Source organism: Euprymna scolopes, chromosome 7 (genome assembly GCF_053919585.1).
Source record: "Euprymna scolopes isolate OS-2025 chromosome 7, ASM5391958v1, whole genome shotgun sequence".
Lineage (NCBI taxonomy): Eukaryota > Metazoa > Mollusca > Cephalopoda > Sepiida > Sepiolidae > Euprymna > Euprymna scolopes.
In genome coordinates, this window is record NC_136488.1 from 48,038,525 (window position 1) to 48,060,030 (window position 21,506).

Genomic DNA, 21,506 nt, shown 5'->3' on the forward strand with positions numbered 1-21,506 from the left:
AAACTTCTTGAACTGTGATCAGCCCCTTATCGATTATTTTAGCTGCAGAAATTAAGGTCCCTGCATTATCAGAGTAAAGATGAGGGAATTCCATTCACATTTGTGAAGTGAATAAAGGCCTGTATAAACGAAGATACACTCATATCGAGGCCTAGTTCTACGTGAACAGCTCTAATAGCCATGCAGGTAAAGATGGTGATATACATTTTAGTCCTTCACTTCTCTCTTAACCCAGATGTGACTTGTGTAATGTACACTAGTATGGAAATACAGCCTCACCAAATTCACCCGAGGGACAGGAAGGTCTACATTTGGTGTCAAATGCAATGGCGTATCTTTTACACCTGGCACAAGTGCTCTATTAACGGCCTGCGGTATTCAATACCCCACTAGCCTTATTTCATTTAGAATTGTTGCTAAGCCTAAATGTTAGTTTTTTTTATGGCAGCAATCCCTTAATTTGTAAAAGTTGTTTGCTTTTTCCTTAAAAAAAAAAAAATGCTGTTCTGAACCTCATGTGGATGATATTCAGATCCTCCTATTCTTCCCCTCAGATGAATGATATTAGAGGGATCTTAGGTTTAGTTTTTTCACGAGTTTTGGCTTGCTCTTCCTTCAGGATCCAACAACAAATCTAATTCTAATGCAAGAAATTCCCTTTGCATTACTTTTATCAAATTTTTGCCAGAAGGCAATTGTCTGCTTTCCCCTTCAAAATTTTGACAAACTTAAAAATCAAAGTACTAACATGCTAAAAGTGGAGAATCATTCTACAAGGACTTCCATTGTCATTCCTCAAATTTCCTGAGGGATAAACATTCTTTCTGTTCTTTTGAGAGGCAACCCAATTCTACTTTGTTCCACTGAATCTCCTGTTCCTTTAGCCACACAGACCTTTGTACCAATGAAGGCTTTCCTTAAATTTTAAGGTTAGTCTGCTGGGTTCTCCTTTGTCGGCACATATTGGAAACTCAATTCTGACCTGATCATTGCAGACATTTGAACTATTTCTCACAGCCTATTGCGTGTGAAGATATGTATTTTTTTATTTTATTTAGCCAATATCCAAGCTAGTACAACTTATCTGTAACTACATACTTTCTCAGATAGTTCCTTAAGGTTTCCTTTAAAAAAGGGAAACATTTCAATGCCAGGAATACCAATAAAAGCTCTAAAGTGGAGAGAGAGCACTCTGTAAGGGTGCTACTTTGACTTTAGCAAACACCAGCGCAGACTGCCCATCCTATACAGCATATGCTGAAAAGCCATATGCAATTTTGGAGGTATCACCAAATAACTTAAAAATCCTATCTAAAAAAAATAACATGGTCTGTATTTTGCATAGGTACCTGAATTTTGTTAAAAGTAAAATAAAGCAATAAAAATAATTTTATTTCAGTTTCATAAAGTTTAGTTATTTTCGGCATAAAATTTAAGGCTCAATTGTAGATTTTAAAACAATCGGTGTTTCAAAATAATCTTAGAAATAAGTAAAAGATGAAAAACTGTGGGTACGTGCAATAATGTCGAAAACTGATGTGGGGGACATAGTTTTGAAAGCTGGTTTATCATAATGTTTTAAGTTTATGACTAATTTTTGATTGTATATGAAAGATTAAAGCCTAAGGTTTATTTCCAAAAGGAAAAAAAATATTTGTACACGTGAAAGTTATGAAAAGTTTTCAGTGACATTTGGAAACTGACAAGTTCAGCTGAATTTTTGAAGTTTGTAGTAAAAATCCTTTGAAAGATAAATATTTTTCTGGGTCTATTTCAAAGATAAGGAGTCCTAAAAATATTAAATGAAAAAAAAAACATCTTGTTTGTCCAACAAATAGCTTAATTAGCCCCAAAAAGCAAGTGATTCTGGCTTTGTGCAAACAAAAGTTGTCTAAGCATGGATTCTACAGGAGCCCAAAATGTCAGAAAGCCAAAAGGCTGTCTGAAAATGACGTCAGGTAGTTAAAAGGAGGTAGGGAGTGCTGGTTTTGTTTTTGTCTCCCCCCCCCCAGCCGTGCATCTGAATATTACTATCATAAACGTTTGTATAATTTTTATCATTTTTTAATTTACTTTTTTTCTGTGTTCTTGCTTTTAAATTTTAACTTTTCTTTTAAGATTATATAAAAATTGTTGGGCTGAAAATTACGCATTCATTCAGGCAAGGAAAATATTAGAATCTTACATATAAAAATTATGCGAAAAATGTAATCTAAAATTGTTTTACAATTGTCTTTGTGAAAATATTAAATAATGCTTAATTCAATGATAATGTTGATAGTTTGAGAATTTTTTTGAGTTATCTCATTTAATAATACGGATTTTAGGGGCTTTTTTCGTAATGTTCCTAAAAAAATTCTTTATTGCTACAAGTTACGATGCTTTATTTTCATAAAAGAAAGCAAAACTGAATTCATTGTTTTGTTTAAACAATACATTTTCACTAAGATTCAAATAAAATAGATAAATGTGTAGTTTAGCAGTGTAAATTGACACAAAAATTATGAAAACTTTTTTTATATAAAACACATTAAACTCAAAAGCTGAAATAAAACCAGAAAAAGTTCATTTCTTTTCATTTTTATTAGACTAAATATACGATATTCGAGGCCGCCGTATTGCTTGTAAAATTTGGCCTTTTGACAGATTGGCCTTTTTAAGGCTAATTTTGGCCTTTTTACGCTCTTTCATGCCAAAAAATATGGCGGCCAAAATCATGGTTCTTTTACGCTTAAGAGTGTAAAAAAGGCCAAATTTGGCCTTGAAAAGTAGGCAGTTAAATGTTTACTTTAACTCCAAACGAACACCGACTAATAAAATTTGGTATTTAAAACGTTTTTGGAGTTGATAACAATGAATCTAATATTCAAACTGGTCACACCCCCCCCCAACCCTCCGGATTCTCGCATTATTTTGCACCATTTCACCGTCTTTGTTTACACGATTCTTACATGATGCGTTTGCGCGTAGTAAAGTGATTGGTCACATCACAAAATTTTTAATGGACATTTGAAATAAGTGTTCAAAGACAAAAGTGCTTAATTTTCCTGTGTTACGTAGTTTTTGATGCTTTTTTAATTGAGTTTACGAGCAGTTTACAAAAACATTTGTATGTTTTTTGCTTTTTTTTTTTTTTTTTTTTTAGGTATTATAGAACTTGTATAGTTTTTAACAGGTGCTTCTGCAGTTTAATTTATACTTTTTCCGTAAGTAACGTGCTAACATATACCGAGCAGAAGAACCGTTTAATTTTTCGCAATTCTGTTTACATTTGGGAGTTGGGTGTTGTGGCGGCTGTGGCCACCATGCAAGCAGTAAATTTGCGACGGGTTTGAATCAGATTCGTTTTCAGTGACCCCAAAAACAACTAAAACAATTCTATTGCTCGGTATTCTGTTGAAGTTAAAGTAAGCATTTACCAAAAATAAATGGTACTACTACAATTGATCACCAAGATCAAAGTGTAGTATCTGTTCTTCAGATGCTGCACTTCATTTCTTGTTCTCTTCACGACTGAGACAATTTTTTATTTTTGTACTTTTTCTCCATGTTAAAAAACGACCCTGGTGTCTAACTCTGTCCCGTGGGGAGGCATTGTAAATAGGTACAATTTATTGCCGAAAATGGAAACGTTGTTTTTTTTTTTTTTTTTTTTTTTTTTTTTTTCCGGGCGCCTGTCATCAAAATCAGGGCGAAATCAGTATTTTAAACTATGACTAATAATAATAGACTAGATAATGATTACTTCCGAAAGTAACTAATTACTATGTGCCCCCCGGTTAGTATAAATACCCCAACCTCCCCATGTATTTGGTGACTTCAGTGTCCACAACAGCAACTGACTTGGATTTTCTCACACAGACGCAGCTGGTACCACAACACATAACTTCTCTATGTCATTCCCTATCACTGGTTACGTTTCCAACCCATTTCCCAGACCGCCAAGAACACGCATCACTTCTAGATCTGTTTCTGACCACAGTTCCCGATGACTGTAACTAATGCCCACAGCCCACTTGGGAACGCCGATCATGCAGTGGTAATGGTTGAAATAGCCCTAAACTTTAGAGCCAAAACTGAAGAGCTACTGCTCAAACGAGATATAAAAAGGCTGACTGAGAAGCCATCAGGGATCTCATCAGGGACACCCCATGGCAAAATATCTTTTCACTTCCTGCTGAATATTGCGCAAATGAAGCCACTGAATGGTTCAAAATGGCAATTGAAGCACATGTTCCCACGCGCAAATTTTATAGCAAACTCTACTCTCCCCAATGGTTTACTTCTACTTGTGCAGCTGCAATAGCGCAAAGGCAGCATGCATACTGCAAATTTAACTGGCATAAGTCCAGTTCAAACAGGCATAAGTACATAGAAGCCAGAAGTAATTGTAAGATAGAAATAGCGACAGCTAAAATAGAATTTACTGAAACCACTAAAAACGCATCGAAGAAAAAAAATTAGGAAATCGTGACTTCTGGAAAATCTACAACAGTGTAGTAAATAATGGGCAATCAACAATTCCCCCACTAACCAACAATCATGAGGTTGTTTGCTCTGCAACCGAGAAGGCTAACATGCTTGCTAGTCGGTTTGCCTCCAACTCCACACTGGACCCTACCAACCACCCTCTCCCCGACTTTCCTTTGCAGACATACGCCACAGAAGACGATCTGAAAATCACCCCTGCTCAGGTGCATGCTATCATAAGAAATCTTGACACTGCAAAAGCATGTGGATCTGATCTCATCCCAGCTGTGCTATTAAAAAAGTGCTCCGCTGAAGTAGCTCCAGTTCTCTCTCAACTTTACAACAAATGCCTTAATGAATCTTGCTTTCCTGCCTGCTGGAAAACTGCTTCTCTGGTACCAGTTTTCAAGGATTCTGGTGAAAGAACTGACCCAGCAAATTATCGCTCCATTAGCCTCCTCCCACTTTTCACCAAAATATTTGAGACCATCATTAACCAAGCTCTAGTCCATCACCTTACAGATGCTAACCTTATGACTGATCAACAATATGGATGTAGGCAAGCCGATTCCACAGCAGACATCCTAACTGTAATCTCAGAACGTATATACCATTCACTGGACAAAGCGGGGGAGGGTAGAACGGTAGCTCTAGATATATCTAAGGCTTTTGACAGGGTATGGTATGAAGGTCTTCTCAGGAAAATCAGATCATATGGTATCACTGGAAGAATACTTAACATAATTAAATCCTTAGATAAGAGAAAAATTCAGGTTGTCCTCGATGGTCATACATCTAAACAATGATATAAATGTGAGAGTGCCTCTGTTATATCTAATACTCATAAATGACCTCCCTGACAAAATTGCCTGTCAGATGCGTATATATGCTGATGACACCACGCTCTATAACAGACACGACAGGAAAACAAATGAACACGTATCTAAAGAAATGGCAGAAACCCTGATGACCTCCAATCTGTAGTGGAATGGGGACTGCGAGCCTTTTCAAGTCTCACACAAACACACATTCACATTTCAAGCTATGTCATATACATACGCACACACAAATATACACGCCCACGTCCACACACGTACATATATTCACGTTCGCGTACATACACTCACATTCACGTGTATATACACACACTAACGCACACATATGTACGCGCACACGAATGCACACATGGACGACGTCACTTCCGCTTTCAAAGGAAATATACACATGCACAAAAGACACTCCGGAAACGAGTATAAAAGGGAGAGCAATAAGCGACTCCTTGTTTTAAGCCGAGCTTTCGAACCAGTCGGTCTTCAGACCGACCGTGTGCGTCACGCCCACTTACTATGTATGGGGCACAAGCTAACAGACCGTATGAACACATTCACACTCTTTCTCTATCTTCTACTGTTCCCTGAGAACACCTTCGCGTAGCTGACTACTAACTGATGTCAACTCTCTATCCTTTTCTTCGTCTACACGCTGGACTATCATTCTCATTTTCACTACAACATTCATTTCTCTTCCCACGCGCGAACAAACGATAGTGACCCAAACTTGAGATGAACACACATTTCCTTTTCTTGCTACAACACCAGTCCCGCAACGAACATTGGTTACACACGCGCGGACATGAACACATGTTATATCTAAAACATTCTTTCAACAGTAAATAAACGACGTTTATCTTATCCATCAATTGAGTCTTTGTTTCCTTCAATTCCATTCGTTTCATTATTTTCGTGTGGCGAGCTAGGGTATTATATTCTGGTCCGCAACAGGACATAAATGGAGGGTCATATTAAATGCTGCCAAGACTAAACTCGTTTCCTTCAATAATTACAAGAAACTTATGTCCCTGATAGTAGCCCCCTACAACAAAGTGGCAATGTACCTTGTTTGGGCTGAAAATGTAATAAAAAAAAAAATAAAAATTTAAAATAAGAACGGGTTTCGATATTGGAAGTTTATTCCGAAAGCCGTTAACATGGAGAGAGACTGTGTTTATACTACTCGGGGGCACGTAGTAATTAGTTCTTTTCGGAAGTAATTATTATCTAGTTTAATTTGTTTCATGCTTTGCTTCGGTCATAGTTTAAAATACTGAGTTTGACGACAGGCCGAAAAAAAAAAAATGGCGTTTCCATGTTCGGCGATAAAGATAAACTGTAGAAGTACCAAAATAAGTTTCTACAGTATATATTTTATTGGATTGTAATTATAGAATGTTTATTTACATTAATAGTCGAACGCAATCACATTGAATAAACAAACATGATTCTACCTGCCTTTTAGACGCAAGGTCGGATTAACGTTGGTCGTCTAGCCTTTCACTCCCACCCACACATCTGCAAAAGAGTCCACACTGAATGGGTACAAAAACTCATGTTCGAACTCGTATGTGTGTTCCTTTATACGGGAAGCTCAAACAACTGGTAAGGAAGCCGAGAAAATGTAGTTTCCTAGGTTCGAATTGAATTTTATATTACGGTCTCTGTGTCCGAGCGAAGCAGCATTGATTGATTTCGGGTAAAAAAAAAAAAAAAAGACATGACAACCTTTTTTTTCATTCAGAACTGAGTTGTTCGAATCTTATAAGTTAACTATTTTCTAATTTTTTATTTATATAACTTCAACCTCGGATTAATAATGATGCCGAAAAAAGTAAGTACATTTTTAATGAGCAATATTGGTTCTTGTCTAGAATTCAACCTAATTGAAAGAACACAAATTCAGAAAAATCTTTGTACGTACCCGTTACGGAACGAAAATTTTAAATTCCAAAAACGATTATATAATTGTTTAGAAACTCACTTGGACGATTTTTAGCGGTTAATACTATATCATAGCTATTATAAAGCTGATTTGTTAAAATCTCGGTAGTTCGAATTGAGTTGTCTCCCTTTAAATATGGCGGATACACTCGGACACTCCACTCTCGCTTCCTCATAACCATTTTATCAATTTACTTGATTTAAAATATTTTCGTTCCGTAGTTTTTCTTGTTTTAGGTTGAAATCTGGACTTACGGTTACCCCATATTTTATTTAAAAAAAAAAAAAAAATGGTATTTTACTTTAAGGCCCGTCTCGCGTTCGTATAGAAAAACATTTTTTTTTTTTTTTTTTTTTTGTAGATTTAGGTGCGCTTAAAGTTTCCGTCGCAAATTTACCGTTTGCATGGTATGAATCCCTTGAACCCTGGGACTATTTTCCGCTATTTCACTATCTTCGTTTAGGCTACGTGGTAGTGTTTTCTTGCATGCGTTCGACCGAGCGTAGTAAAGTGACTTGTCATATCGGAGGAATCTTTAGTAGACATTACAAATAAGTTTTTAAAATGTTTTTTTTTTCTTTTTTGTTCCATTACGTTGTCTTTAATGCTTTTTTAATTGATATAAAAATTGGGTAAATATCCAGATCCGCTACTACATAACACCGACCACTGTAATTTGTTTTTAATAGGTAATTGAGGTCGCTGACAACGAATCTGATAGTCAAACTTGGGGCAAATTTACCGTTTGCATGGTATTAACCCCCGAACCTACGAATAACTTTCCACCATTTTGCAGCCTCCGTTTACGCTACGCACGCGCTGCCTGCAGCTGCACTCTGCAGCATGAACGACGGCTTGCTTCACCTAACAAACTGCCTTCTCACATGGCGTACCAATAAAAAAAATTACGGACTGACATTTTTTTAATGACTTACAGTTAAAGAAAAGTACAAGAAATTGTGGGACTTTTTTTTCTTTTTTTTTTTTCCTTTTGTCTCACGTAGTTTTTAATGTGGTTTACAAAGACATAAGCACCAAACATCTTTGTTTTTCATTCTTTTTTTTGCGGGAGGGGGATTCAATTATAGAACTTATGTGGCTTAATAGGTGCTTTTGCAGTTTAGTTAAACGTTTTTCCGTAAGTAACGCACCGACATTTACCAATTAGAACACTAAAAATTTGAAAATTCTATGTTCCAGGTAAAAAAAAAACAACCCAGATAAATTAACCCCATCCCTACTCCAACTTGGAATGCTTTCCTTTTCTTGTTTTATTTCTTTTTCAGCTAATTTTAAATTTTCCACCCAAAAAGTGCTATAATGTATTTTTGAAAATTAGAAAATTCTATGTCCTGGAAAAAAAAAAAAAAAAAATACCCTCCCCCAACGTAGTTTGCATGGTGAAGCCGTCGTTTATGCTACAGCGTGCATGCGCGTAGCGTAAACGGAAGCTGCAAAATGGTGGAAAGTAGTTCGTGGGTTCAGGGGTTAATACCATGCAAACGGTAAACTTGCCCCAAGTTTGACTATCAGATTCGTTGTCAGCGACCTCAATTACCTATAAAAAACAAATTAGAGTGGTCGGTGTTCTGTAGTAGCGGATCTGGATAAAATTGTTTTCACGAGCGGTTTACAAAAACACTTATGTTTTTCATTTTTTTTTTTATTATTACATTTTCACCCCAAACAAGGCAAATTGCCACTTTGGTGTAGAGGGCTACTATCAGGGGCAACAACTACTGGGGTACTATGTAGGGATTTGGGCAGAAAGATGTCGGTTCATGTTACACTTGAACTTCTGCACGTCAGTTGTTGGGGAAGCAGGGACCTGGAATGGAATTCCAAAGTCTAGCGGTTCTGGGGAAGAAACTATTGGAGTAGAAAGATCTTTTACATCTAGGGATCTCTACAGTGTGGGGGTGGGATTTAGCAGCCTGTCTGGTTTCTCGAGGGTGCTCACGTCGTGGGGGCACAAGTGATTGCAGTTTGTCAGAGCATTCACCACTAAAATACTTGTAGAACATTTTATTGGGGATGTATTCAATTATAGAACTTGTATAGCTTAAACAGGTGCTTCTGCAGTTTAATTAACCGTTTCTCCACAAGTAACGCGCCGCTCCCCCTCCCCGAATGTAAACACAAAATTTTTGAGAAATGTTGAACGATACTCTGCGTGGTAAATGTCGGCACGTTACTTGTGGGAAAATTTAAACTGCAGAAGCTAGATACGTGCAAAAAGAATGCCGATGCTCAAAATGTATAAACATTTGGACTGAAATTTTGACTTGACTTAAAAATTAAAAAATCAGGAAATTAACCAATTTTAATTAAATTTTAAGTATTTATAAAATAATGATCACAGAATATAATGAACCCATTTATTTAAATCTTAGTGGAAATGTATTTTGTTTAAAAAAAATAAAAATACCTTTACTAAAGTTATGGTTTTCTGTAGTAAAAAAAAAAAAAAAAAAAATTTTAATGAAAATAAAACATCGTAAAATATAACAATTTTTTAAAAATTTAATTTTTACAGGAATATTACGAAAAAGGCCCCTAAAGTCCGTATTAATGAATTCAATATAACTCAGAATTAATTTCTCGAACTACCGATATTACAATTGAATTAAGCATTGTTTAATATTTTCACACAAAAAATTATAATAGCAAATATTTCTACTTTTTTTTTTTTTTTTTTTTTTTTTCCCAAAAATTAGATTTTGCATAATTTTTATATGCAAGATTTTAATAATTTCCTTGCTCGCATAAATGAAACTTTTTGGCATAACATTTTTATATAATCTTGAATAATTTTTAAATTTAATTTAAAAACAGTAACATAAAAAAATAATTGAATTTAAAAAAATGATAAAAATGATACAAACGCTCAGGATAGGAATGTACGGATGCACGTCTAGGGGGGGGGAACTGCCACCCCTACCTCCTTTTAATATCATGACTTCATCTTGAAACGGCGTTTTGATTGGCTGTAATTTTGGACTTCCGTATAATCGTCTTTACAAAACTTCATTTGTTGCGTTTTGGCGAACAGCAGAATTACTCTTTTTTTTTTTTTTTTTTTTTCCGGGGGGGGGGCTAATTAAGCTATTTTCTGTTGAAACAAGGGTTTTCTTTTCATTTTTTTTTTTTTTTTTTTTTTTTTTAAATATCTTAGGACTTTAACTCTTTCAAATAATAGACCCAGAAAACTAATATTTATCTTTTAAAAGGATTTTTATTTAGCTGGATTGGTTAGCTCGCGGTGAAAACATTTTTCATAACTTTTTTTTTCATGTGTACAAATAATTTTTTCCTTTAGGAAATGAAAGTTAGTCCTTAATCTTTCAAATACAATAAAAAAAAGTAGTTGGAAACCTACAAAAAAATTATAAATCGGCTTTCAAAACTAGGTGTCCCTATCTTTATTCGATTTTTGCCCGTCTCTCTATAGTATCACACCTGACCAAATGGTTAATTGTAGGCATAGACCGATGCATACCATCCCAAAAATTCCAACAAAAACCTAACAGCCAACCATGGTTCTCCCCTGAATGTGCTGCTGCCATCGAGCACAGAAATCACTTTTTCCATATCTACTAATGTAATAGATGCACTGAGACTAAAGCTGCTTTCAGGACTGCCAGCAACCACTGTAAAAGAGTAATAAAAAATGCAAGAGAGCTATATGCTCATCCGTTAAATCCAAAGTAGCTGAGCAGTGGCTTGGTTTTCACCAGTTTTGGCAAATAGCAAATAGGATCCTGAACAGAAGCGTGCGTTCTAACCCAACCATTATCAATGGACCAGAGATCATCTCCTCAGCATCAGACAAGGCCAAACTATTTGCCAAGAACTTTGCAGCAAACTCTACCCTATGCGACGAAGGCTATCAACTCCCTGTATTTCCTCCTATAACACACAACACACTAAGTAACAGACAAAGGCTTCATTTCTAGGGCAATTGCTCTTGACATATCAAATGCCTTCGATAAGGTATGGCATAAAGGCCTACTTCACAAGATTTCCAGCTACGGTATAACTGGAAATGTTTTCTCAATCATTAAATCATTTCTCTCTGATAGGCTCATAAGAGTAGTGGTTGATGGGCAGAAATCAGAGGCCCACAGTATTAATGCTAGAGTCCCTCAGGGGTCCATCCTGGGCCCAACTCTCTTCCTGATCTACATCAATGATCTCCCAAAGCACAGACTTAAATCATTTGACATCTATGCTGATGACACGACCATCTATGGCAACACATCAAAGGCTGTAAATGACAATGTTCTCTCTGATTCTCTCTCCTCTGATCTTGAGCACGTGGTACAATGGGGTAAGGTGGCTGGTTACCTTTAATGCATCTAAAACCAGGCTCCTATCTGTACATCATAAACGCTCTGATCCCCATCTGGCATCAATTGAAATGGATGGCTCTCATGTTTTGATAAGCTTCTGGGCTTGACCTTTATTCCTGATCCGAAATGGAACACATACATCAAGTCTGTGGCCAAGGTCCTGGGAAAATGGTGGGATCCTTCTACCGCTCCAGAAGATATCTCACTAATAATGCAATTCTCTATCTATATAAAAGCCTAGTATGTCCAAGGATGGAGTAATGTTGCCACATCTGGGCACAAACTGCTGAAAACAGCCTTTCCTGCCTTGACAGAGTACAAAATAGACTTTGTGGCTTAGTGGGGGATGCCCTTTTCTCTTTCCTGCAACCTCTTTCCCACAGAAGAGACATTGCGAACCTATCTTTGTTTTATCGTTATTTCCATGGCAAGTGCTCGTCTGAGCTCCAATCTCTGGTCCCCCCCCCTCACCAATCTTTCTCGAAAAACACCCGTCTAGCTGAAACCACTGTCAATAATTTTCCCCACTCTTTATCTGTGCCTAAATCAAAATGTAGATTCCATGAACAGAGCTTCTTAGAACTGCACACCTGTGGAACTCTCTGCCGCTTGCCCGTTTCCCTCCTGATTTCAACTTGGATGTCTTCAAGTCCAACATAAACAGATTCCTGATGAACCGCCCCCCCCCTTAAGTAATGACACTTTATCAAATCTCCAATACTATTACTACGATACTATCCCATCGATTACTGTACACACAATAACCCTTATCCCCGAGTGGCTTCTGGCCTTGATAAGTGGTGACCTCCATGTAAAAAAAAAAAAAAATAAAATAAAACATACTTGCTTGTGCCCACTTTGGACATGCAGATAATGTGAGACCTCAACAGATTCACCTCAACCTTTTATTCTGATGACTTATAGAGTTGTTTTTGATGCCTTACACAATCTGGCACATCCTGGACTCTGTTACAGTGAAGCTGATTAGTTAGATTTTTCTGGCCACATATGAGATGTGACATTATTGCCTGGACACATTCCTGCATATCCTGCCAAAAGTCAAAGTGGTTAAATTTTCTTGAATTCTATATATTTATAGATGATATAGAAGTAAAGACTTAGTTTTTCAAGAAGAATGTCTTTGCAGGTATCTCATTTTATGAATTTCTAATGAAATCAATGATTGTAATCCAATAAATCATGGAGACATCTAGTAACCTTTTATGTATTTTGTTTCTTGAAGGTGCTTTGCTGGTATCCACTCATGCTGTGATGTCCACCCAGGTGACTAATAATTCGGATAATGGTGATTGCCTAGAGCCAAGTCCAAAGGGCAATTTAATAACCATGAGGATCTCTCACCTCTCTCTCGATACAGAGGTGGACAGTTATACAATAGAGGACAATGTACTAACTTTGGATATTTTACCATCAGAACTTTTACTGCTGATATTTTCATATATTGAAGCAACCGATCTCATAGAAAACGTTTCCAAAGTATGCAGGAAGTTTTTCATCCTTTTATCGTCAACCTATTGGAAAACGCGTCTTACCATGTGGTATCATCCCTGTAAATATCCTCCTGTATCAGGTAAGTAAAGTTGGAAATTTTTTTTCTTTTTCTGTTTGTATCCTAATGAAATCTGCAGTGGACCCTTCCCCCCCCCCCCCCCCGCCTTTGATTGGGCATCATACCGGATACCAGACATTCACCCACTGTCTCATAAATTCTGAGAAATTTTTAAGGTTCTAACTCTTGTAAGTGCTATTGTTTGTATCTCTTACACTTAGTTCACTGGGTATATTTACCATGTAGTTCTTAAAATTCTTTTTCACGAGTCAGGTTGTTCCTATAATTACTGGAATGGAGATCTTCCTAAGATTCTTGTTTCTTTTTATAGAATTTATCTTTGCTCTTTCAGCTTTGTTTAACCTTGCATCATTAGGGACCTTAATTTCTATTAAGGTTGTTTCTTTCTCCTTGTTCCACGTCACTGTCAGGTTTTATAGCTTAATTTTCTAGGTATCTAGCTGATATGTTCACAAAACTTGCTCCTGCATTTTTTTTTTTGTGTGTGTGTGTGTGTGTGTGTGTGTGTCTCTCTCTCTCTCTCTCTCTCTCTCTCTCTCTCTCTCTCTCTCTCATTCTCACTCTCATTGTATAGTAAGTCCTCCCAACAAAACCTTACAGCTGTATGTCTTGTGGCTCACACTCAACTTCTGTGAGGCAGAACCTGCACTTTTATCATTGCTGAGACCACTTATGCAATGATCTTAGGTAGCCATTATCTTCTCCTGATTATAGTGAAGCGATCCTCTTTTTATAGATCTATGGTCTTCCTTATAGCCTGGGTGATTTCAACCAGAAAATACTTGGCACGCTGTTGGTTGGCCCATTGTTCTGTTTATGACAGTTAAACTCTGACCAATGAGTTGCATCATCTGTTGCCAATGTATCAAAGATATGTACCTAACAAGCATGAAGTCAATTTCATTTTTAAATTTACAGTAGACAACTATTACATTCCTCAACTTAAAATGAGTTAGCTGGTTGGTTCCCCGATTTATCGGAGAGGGACCTATTTTCAGTGGCGTCCGTTATTCTGGACGATTGCCAGATAACTGTCCATTAGTTTTTTTTTTCCTGAAATTTTGCCACAAATTGTATTCTATTAAATAGATGTACACAGTAAAATGTTTTGCAAAAATTCCTGTTGCATCCCCTGTGGATAAAGAGGTAAAAAATGACGCGTTTTGCCCCATAACTTTTGATCCATCCATTAGATTTTTCTGAAATTTGACCAAAATGTAGAACCCATTGTTAATATAAATCCAGTATAGGTGACCCTGGCAAAATTCTGGTCTGCGTCCTCAGGGATTTTTAGTGCTAAAAGCGCCCCCCCTTTTTTTTCTTTTTGTTGACTCTTTTTCATATTTCTCAAAAACTTTGTCTTACTATATAGTGGTTTTTCATGGTGATCAACTCCAATGTACACGTTAAGGCCTGAAACTGCACAGTTATCCATTTACACTGGGATTCGGCATCCCCAGGGTCTCAAAAGAGGTCAGAAATGCCCCAAAATGGCCAAAAATGATACTTTTTGTCCCATAGCGTTTGATCCATCCATTAGATTTTCCTGAAACTTGGCCAAAATGTGGAAGCCATTGTTAATATAAATTCAGTATGGATGACCCTGGTAAAATTCTGGTTCACATCCCTCTGGGACTTTTAGGGCTAAAAAAACATGCCTTTTTGGAACTCTTCTCATATTATTCAAAAACTTATGTATGTCTATATCGTGGTTTTCCGTGGTGTTGAATTCAAATATACATGTCTTAAGGCGTGAAACTGCAGTTTGTCCATTTTTAACTGGGATTCAGCATTCCCAGGAGCTCAAAAGGGGTCACAAAGTCCCAGAATTGTAAAAAACATAACTTTTGCCCCATCCATTAAATTTTTCTGAAACTTGGCGAAAATGTGACGGCAACATTGACCCTTCACACTTCTCACATTCACCATTTCTTCACTTTTTTTTTTGCATCCTCATGCATGCGCAGCTTGTTTTATATTTTGATTATTTAAAAATTTTACATATTAGTGATCTGGACCAAACTATTTCATTTTAAAAATAAATTCAAAGAAAAGTATGTTATACTTTCAAAAACATGGTTCAACAGTAACAAATGAAAATTAACTCGTCAGAAGCAGTTTGATTTGTCAGCTTAAATGCTATTTTATCTGACTTTGAAATACAACATAACTTTAAATGTTATACATATTGATAGGGTAAAATTTAATATATTCAAAACCTATTTAGTAAAATTTCAAATATTCAAACCAAGTTCTAGAAATAAATATTCTAATACGATGTATACACATTTCAAAAAACTCAACTTTATTTAAGAATTTTTATAAAAATTCTTATAAGGAAGTTTACTCATCAACATGGTTAAAATTTTATTAAAGTTCCAGAGTATTGTGCTCTGTATTACAATGTTGCATCTCTTTGCCTATTTGACAAGTATTTTAATGTAATGTGCTTTGATGAACTCATTGCATTTGTACCCCCTGACATACATGCTCGGACAAACCCATCCAGCAGCAAAATCCTGTATTTACTGTAGAGATATCTAGATACTAAAAATACTAAATCTAGATGCTACTTTAATAGCTTCTTCACTTGAGCTAAGAATCTTAACTTTTCAAAATTAAGGAAGGTATGACTATTTTTGTGCCTCACATGTTTGGATATTTTTCCCTCTTTAAGACCATATGCATTTTTTCAAATTTTATACTTTACTTTTTTCAGTAAAAATTATCTTTTTAAAACAAGATTAGCAATGAAATTTATCATGTAAGTGTATTTTTATGCTAGGAATTAGAACATGCTACTGAATCTCCAGTAATTAAAGGTTTCCAAATCTGCAGTAAATGCACATAAATATGCTACAATTCCTTAAAAATGCCATGTATCCATTAAAAGAAAAGTTAGAGAACTCAGTTGAATTGTAATGCATTTTATGTACAAGAAACTGAAATCAAAACCTGGGACTTTTTAAAAATTAATATTGCAATATTTCTGGGTGCCCGGCGTTGCCCGGGTGTTTGGAGGTGTTAAGCAAAGAAGTGGTAGTAGGCAAGCAGGCTCTAATCTGTACTGCGAAGAAGGAAGTGTTTACAGTAATGCTATTGCTGATAGTATTTCTGCTGCTACAAATAGTTTTTAGATACTTTTTTTAAAATAGAACATTTTTTTTCCAGATATCATGATTTTAAATTGCTCGCTACCACAAGAGAAAACAAGTTACAATAACACTTCTAACAAATAAAAACAGTAAAAATTTATTTAACAGTGGGTGTATGAAGAAAATATTTTCAAAATTTTCGATATTCATGTTGAAGTCTTTTTAACACAACAAAAATGAGTGGTCAAAAGAATTTTGGGCACTCCAAACTATTAAGTGACCTCTCTTCTAGTTAGTTTCCAAATTTCATGACAAAATTCTTGATACAGCTGTGGTACAAGCATTTGCAAAGCAGGGGGGGGGGTCATTACAAAATCTTACTAAAAATGCTGTTTTATGATAACATTTTTCATCACTTTATTTGCTTAAAACTCTTAAAATATATAATGTACATTATTTATTAATTCATTTGAAAGTATGTTCATTTCTGAACAAAAGTGGTATTTTGAGGACTTGAAGTGCTTTGGTTTTTAAAATTTGACAATTTTAGCTGAACCCCCATGAAATCTGATTATTCAGAGCGTTTTATCATCTGTGTATTGCTAGTTCAAGTCTAGAAGATAGAGTATGAGTCCCCATTCATTCCTGGTGTATTCTTAGGTTGACTGCTAATAAAATAGATTAAAATAAAATTATCCTTCTATAAATCTCAAGACCAACATAAGAGCTTCAACTCTAACAATGTCATTTGTCACCGAACTACTATATCCCCACATCCTACCGAACCCTTTTCTCCTCCCACTTGTCTTTCATACTTCTTTCCATCCCCATTCCTTATGTCTTTTGTACAAGATATAAATATTTGTTTACTTTGACACTTTCTGTTAAGTTAAGGTTCTTGTCCCTCTATATTAAAAGAACAAAAATAAAGAAAAATCTGTATGCACCTGTGTCAAATGAAAATATTTTTTAAAAATATTGTAAATTGAAGGAATTTTATTTTTTAATAATGAAATCAAATTTTGAGTAATCAAAAAACGAGTGTTTTCAAAATAGCGAAGACAATCTAAAAAACAAAGGGACATAACTCATTAATTCAAACTTGCAAGATTTATGTTGTAATGTCTATGAATTCCTATTAATCACTTAAAAATGATTTACATTATAAAAATAAATGCTTGATTAATTTACATAATTTTTGGAATGTTTTATCATGGGTGCATACATCAAAGATTTTTTTTTAATATGGGGAATTCTGAATAAGAACTGATAATCCTTATTTTTTGTTATTTTATCTTTGATTTGTCCACTTTTCCATACATTCTGACAGATTTTATATTTATCTTATATAAACATAGAGTATTAAGGATATACATTTCCAAATAGTTTCAAGAGTTAGTCTCCATTGTTGTCGTGGCAGCATGTTTTCTTACGAATGAAAATTGTTTGGAAACTCATTATTATCTTAAATGTATTTTGTACAGAATTGAGTTTTCTTTTTTCACCATCAGAATTGTTAAATTGATAAGATTTTGTTTTCAGTTGATCATCATGATTTTGACTGGATGAAGGCCTGTAAGGAGACTGAATACACTTATAGTTTATGGCAAAATAACCAAGAAAAATTAGAACATCTTAGTTTTGCTAACATCCAATATGGAACGGTTGATGCTCTGCATCTTTTCCAGGTGAGTCTTTATTATATTAACATAATCAGGGAAAGTTAAGTTTGGGGAGATGTGTGCAGAATACATTTGAGGGTTTAGCTATGTTAAAAGAATGAATGAAAATTTGATTAGATGTAGAACAGTTGAGATAGCAAGGTCAGTTCAGAGGAAAACGAAGAAAAACATGTGAGGAAACGATGAAAATGAACTTTGAAGATAGACTTGGCCAGAGGTTAGTTTGGAAATTTTCTGAAAGCACATAAAATAGAGATGATTCTGGCATAACATTGAATCAAATGCTCACCAGATTATACTCCGAAAAGAATTGGGGATTAGAAACAAGATATAATAGTAAAAAAAAAAAAAACCAATGTTACACAAGGGAATCATCTGTCTTTTGGTATAGTGTTGAGCGTGAGTAAGAAAACATGGTTATCTAAAATCACTATATAAGCTACTAATGAGTTATAAATTAATGAGGGTTGGACCATTATTGACCCAGGTTTTTCTTTAAAATCTAATACTTACATGGTCCCTGAGAGAAACATTCAAGGGCATCTATTTTACATCACTAGGTCAAAAGGTTAGTAATGATTCTTTGACCTTTGCCAAAAATCTGAATTTTAAAAGATTGTAACAAAGTTTTAAAAATCAATCTTACTTGTATACTTTAGAATACAATATTACATAGCATTTTAGACAATATAAGAAATGGGGCCAATGGGTCATCCATTGCTTGAGTTAAATTATTTGAACAAGAACGTGTTTGCAAAGCCAGTTAAATATTTTAAAATAGACAAAATTAACTTTCTGTTCACTATTTCTCTCTTCCCAAAATGAATGAAATAGAATTACTGTTTGAAAAGATGAGTGAGAGTTCTAGGTCTAGATATAGAGCAGTTGAGGTAACAGGGTTTGTTCAGAAGAGAAGACCAAGGAAAACCCGGGAGGAAATAAGAGTGGACTTGAGAGGTAGGTTGGTTTTAAGCCAATTTCTAAAAGCCAAGCAGACCTTAAACCAAATATTTCATTTGGTACTATTCATTTCAGTTTTTAAAAATTCTATCCATTCTTTATTAATTTTGATTGTTAATAAACAGAGGTAAATCTATAGAATGAGAAGCAATGAGAGGGAGAAGATAAAAAGTTAGTAAAAGATGTGTTAATTGATTATTAGAACAATTAAAATAAAAAAATAATTTTTTTAATTTCTTAACCTAATTCCAAAACAAAATTTAGCACTTTATTACAAAAAAAATTTTATAGGAAAAAAAACGAATGGAAACAAACGTTTAACTTTATAATATTTATTATTTACAATATTGTATTTAAACTAATTAAAAAAAAAAAAAAAAACTTAATTTCTTTTGTAAAACTAAGAATTAAACTCTTGATGAAGACTTATTTTTTCAGGTTTTGATACTTAATTTTGAATTCTTCCTTGATCAAATTTTTTATATTTTGGAACAGGACGGTAAATTATTGGCAGCTGGTTCCCGAGACCGATCGATTAAAGTCTTCGATCTTACCCGACCTGAGGTAAAAGATGCTCAGATTTGTCGAGATGCTATCGTCTTTTCAGATGATAAAACTCACCAGGTAATCATAAATTTTATTTTAACTTTGAAAAGATTTGTAATGTTAGTAATGTATGGATGTGAAATTTGGCGAATGAGGGTTGGGGACATGCGTTGCATGAAGAGACAATGGATATGTAATGGGAGTGTTAAAGCTTTGCCTAGGCGTAAAATACGCTTGCATATATTTTAATTTGTCCAGATTTTGTATATATTATTCGTGATTTCAAAAGTAAAAAAAATGTATTTGGCACCACCAGCTAGAACCAAAACTGTAGCATTTAAAGCTGGTAATGTTACCACTGTAGCAATATGACACGCATATAAACCAATTAAAGATGAATGTGCAAAATGTTTAATGATTATCAATTTTAATCCATTTTTGACCCCCTTAAAAAACATTTTAAGTGGCTAAAAACCCATAAAAGAATGGCCCATAACAAATTGAATCATTTGAGACCCCTAGCGCTGCTCTGCGACTTTTAGTTTTTGGGGAGATAGTTCGAAAATATGGAGACGCAGACACATACAGCCTTTTATATATTAGACTAGCCGGACCTATTTTCTGGTATTGCCCGGGATAATATGAAAAAATGCTAACTAAAAAAATATTTCATTCTTTCTGAATGAATGTATGTATTCATTTTTATTCAGTGGTCAGTAGGTACCTCCATTGCTCACCATAGAATAAGTGATGTCATAATTTTCTGTGTACTTTGATTGTTTACAGGCATTGTTCATTTATGGATCAAAAGCAAAAAATATAAATGATGGAAGTAACATATAATACAAAAAATAGGAAACGTTTTTTCCCAGGTTAAAATGGCTAAAATTAACACTTTTGTGCTTATAAAAATCCACGACAGCAATTGTTTTTAATAAAACTTTCTGAAAAGTTGTAACTGATTTCTATAATTTTGTTTGTCTATACTTCGCTATAACTCTTGGGTGTGCCCTAGGGGCTCTTTTAGGACTAATAACATTCCATTTTGGGGACTATTTTACCATATTTGTCCTGAATTTTCTGTATGTCTATTCAGCAGTTTTGCATGGTGCTGAACTCGACTTAGTCATTTTTTTATGCTTCGTTCACTGTGCACTCACGGGACCATGCATACTTGTTTCATTGCAATTCAACAGATCACAGTATGTATTGATGAGATTTTGTTTTGAAACATTAAATTTATTTGCATTTTCATATGAATTCATGGTAAACATAAAAATAAATGTAACCTCAGCATTTTTCCATTTAAAAGGATAGTAATAGTTTATTCAGATTGAAATATTGATATGAGGTACAAACCTTTCCTCTTATATTTTTCAAAAACTGCATGTCGCATATAAATTAATCCAAAATTTAATGTATTGAATAATTTGTGAAAATCTGACCATTTAGTTGTTTTTGCTAGACTTATGAAACCTGTCTTCACATTAACAAGGCCGATAGCCATTAGTCGCGTGCTCTTGTGTAATGAATGAATGTGTGAATGTAGGATTGACATGAAATTCTTAAAGATAAACTAAAATGACTGAAAAATGGGCTGAAATGACTTAAATAAATAAAAGTAAATGACTTAGAATGACTTTAATGAACTTAAGGATGAATTGAATGACCTTAAGAATGACTTGAATGCTTAAAAATAACTGGAATCCTTCAAAAACAACTTGAATGATCTGGAGAATGACTGGTTGTAAAATGGGTGATCATTTTACATTAAATGAATATAGAAAAGTGATCCCCCCACTTTATATCACAGTTACAAACATAAGTACAGCATGTAAGAACAGATACTACACTTTTTTTCTTGGCCAAAAGGCCAAGAAAAGCTTAAAAAGCTAAGAACAACATCTATTAACAGACCTTTGATTTTAACCAAAAAGGCCAAGCACAAGTGTTACTGACCGGACGGACCGGAGTGACTTATAGTCGCTTGCACGTGACTAAAAATGGCCACCACATAAAAGCATAGGTATTTTTT

General features: G+C 34.8%; 1 protein-coding gene across 5 annotated transcripts in view; it reads left to right on the forward strand.

Annotated features, from left to right (window-relative positions):
* LOC145279714 (F-box/WD repeat-containing protein 9-like) overlaps window positions 1-21,506 on the forward strand; it is an 89,529-nt gene that overhangs the window by 36,116 nt on the left and 31,907 nt on the right. For 2 of the 5 annotated variants that reach the window (XM_080130999.1, XM_080131000.1), the window contains exons 2-4: window positions 12,841-13,188; window positions 17,826-17,971; window positions 19,421-19,549. In XM_080130999.1, the coding sequence (XP_079987125.1) occupies window positions 12,841-13,188; window positions 17,826-17,971; window positions 19,421-19,549 (623 nt within the window). Of the gene's footprint in view, window positions 1-6,504; window positions 7,135-12,606; window positions 12,745-12,840; window positions 13,189-17,825; window positions 17,972-19,420; window positions 19,550-21,506 lie in introns of those variants that run through there. The other 3 variants (XM_080131001.1, XM_080131002.1, XM_080131003.1) reach the window with 3 other exon arrangements.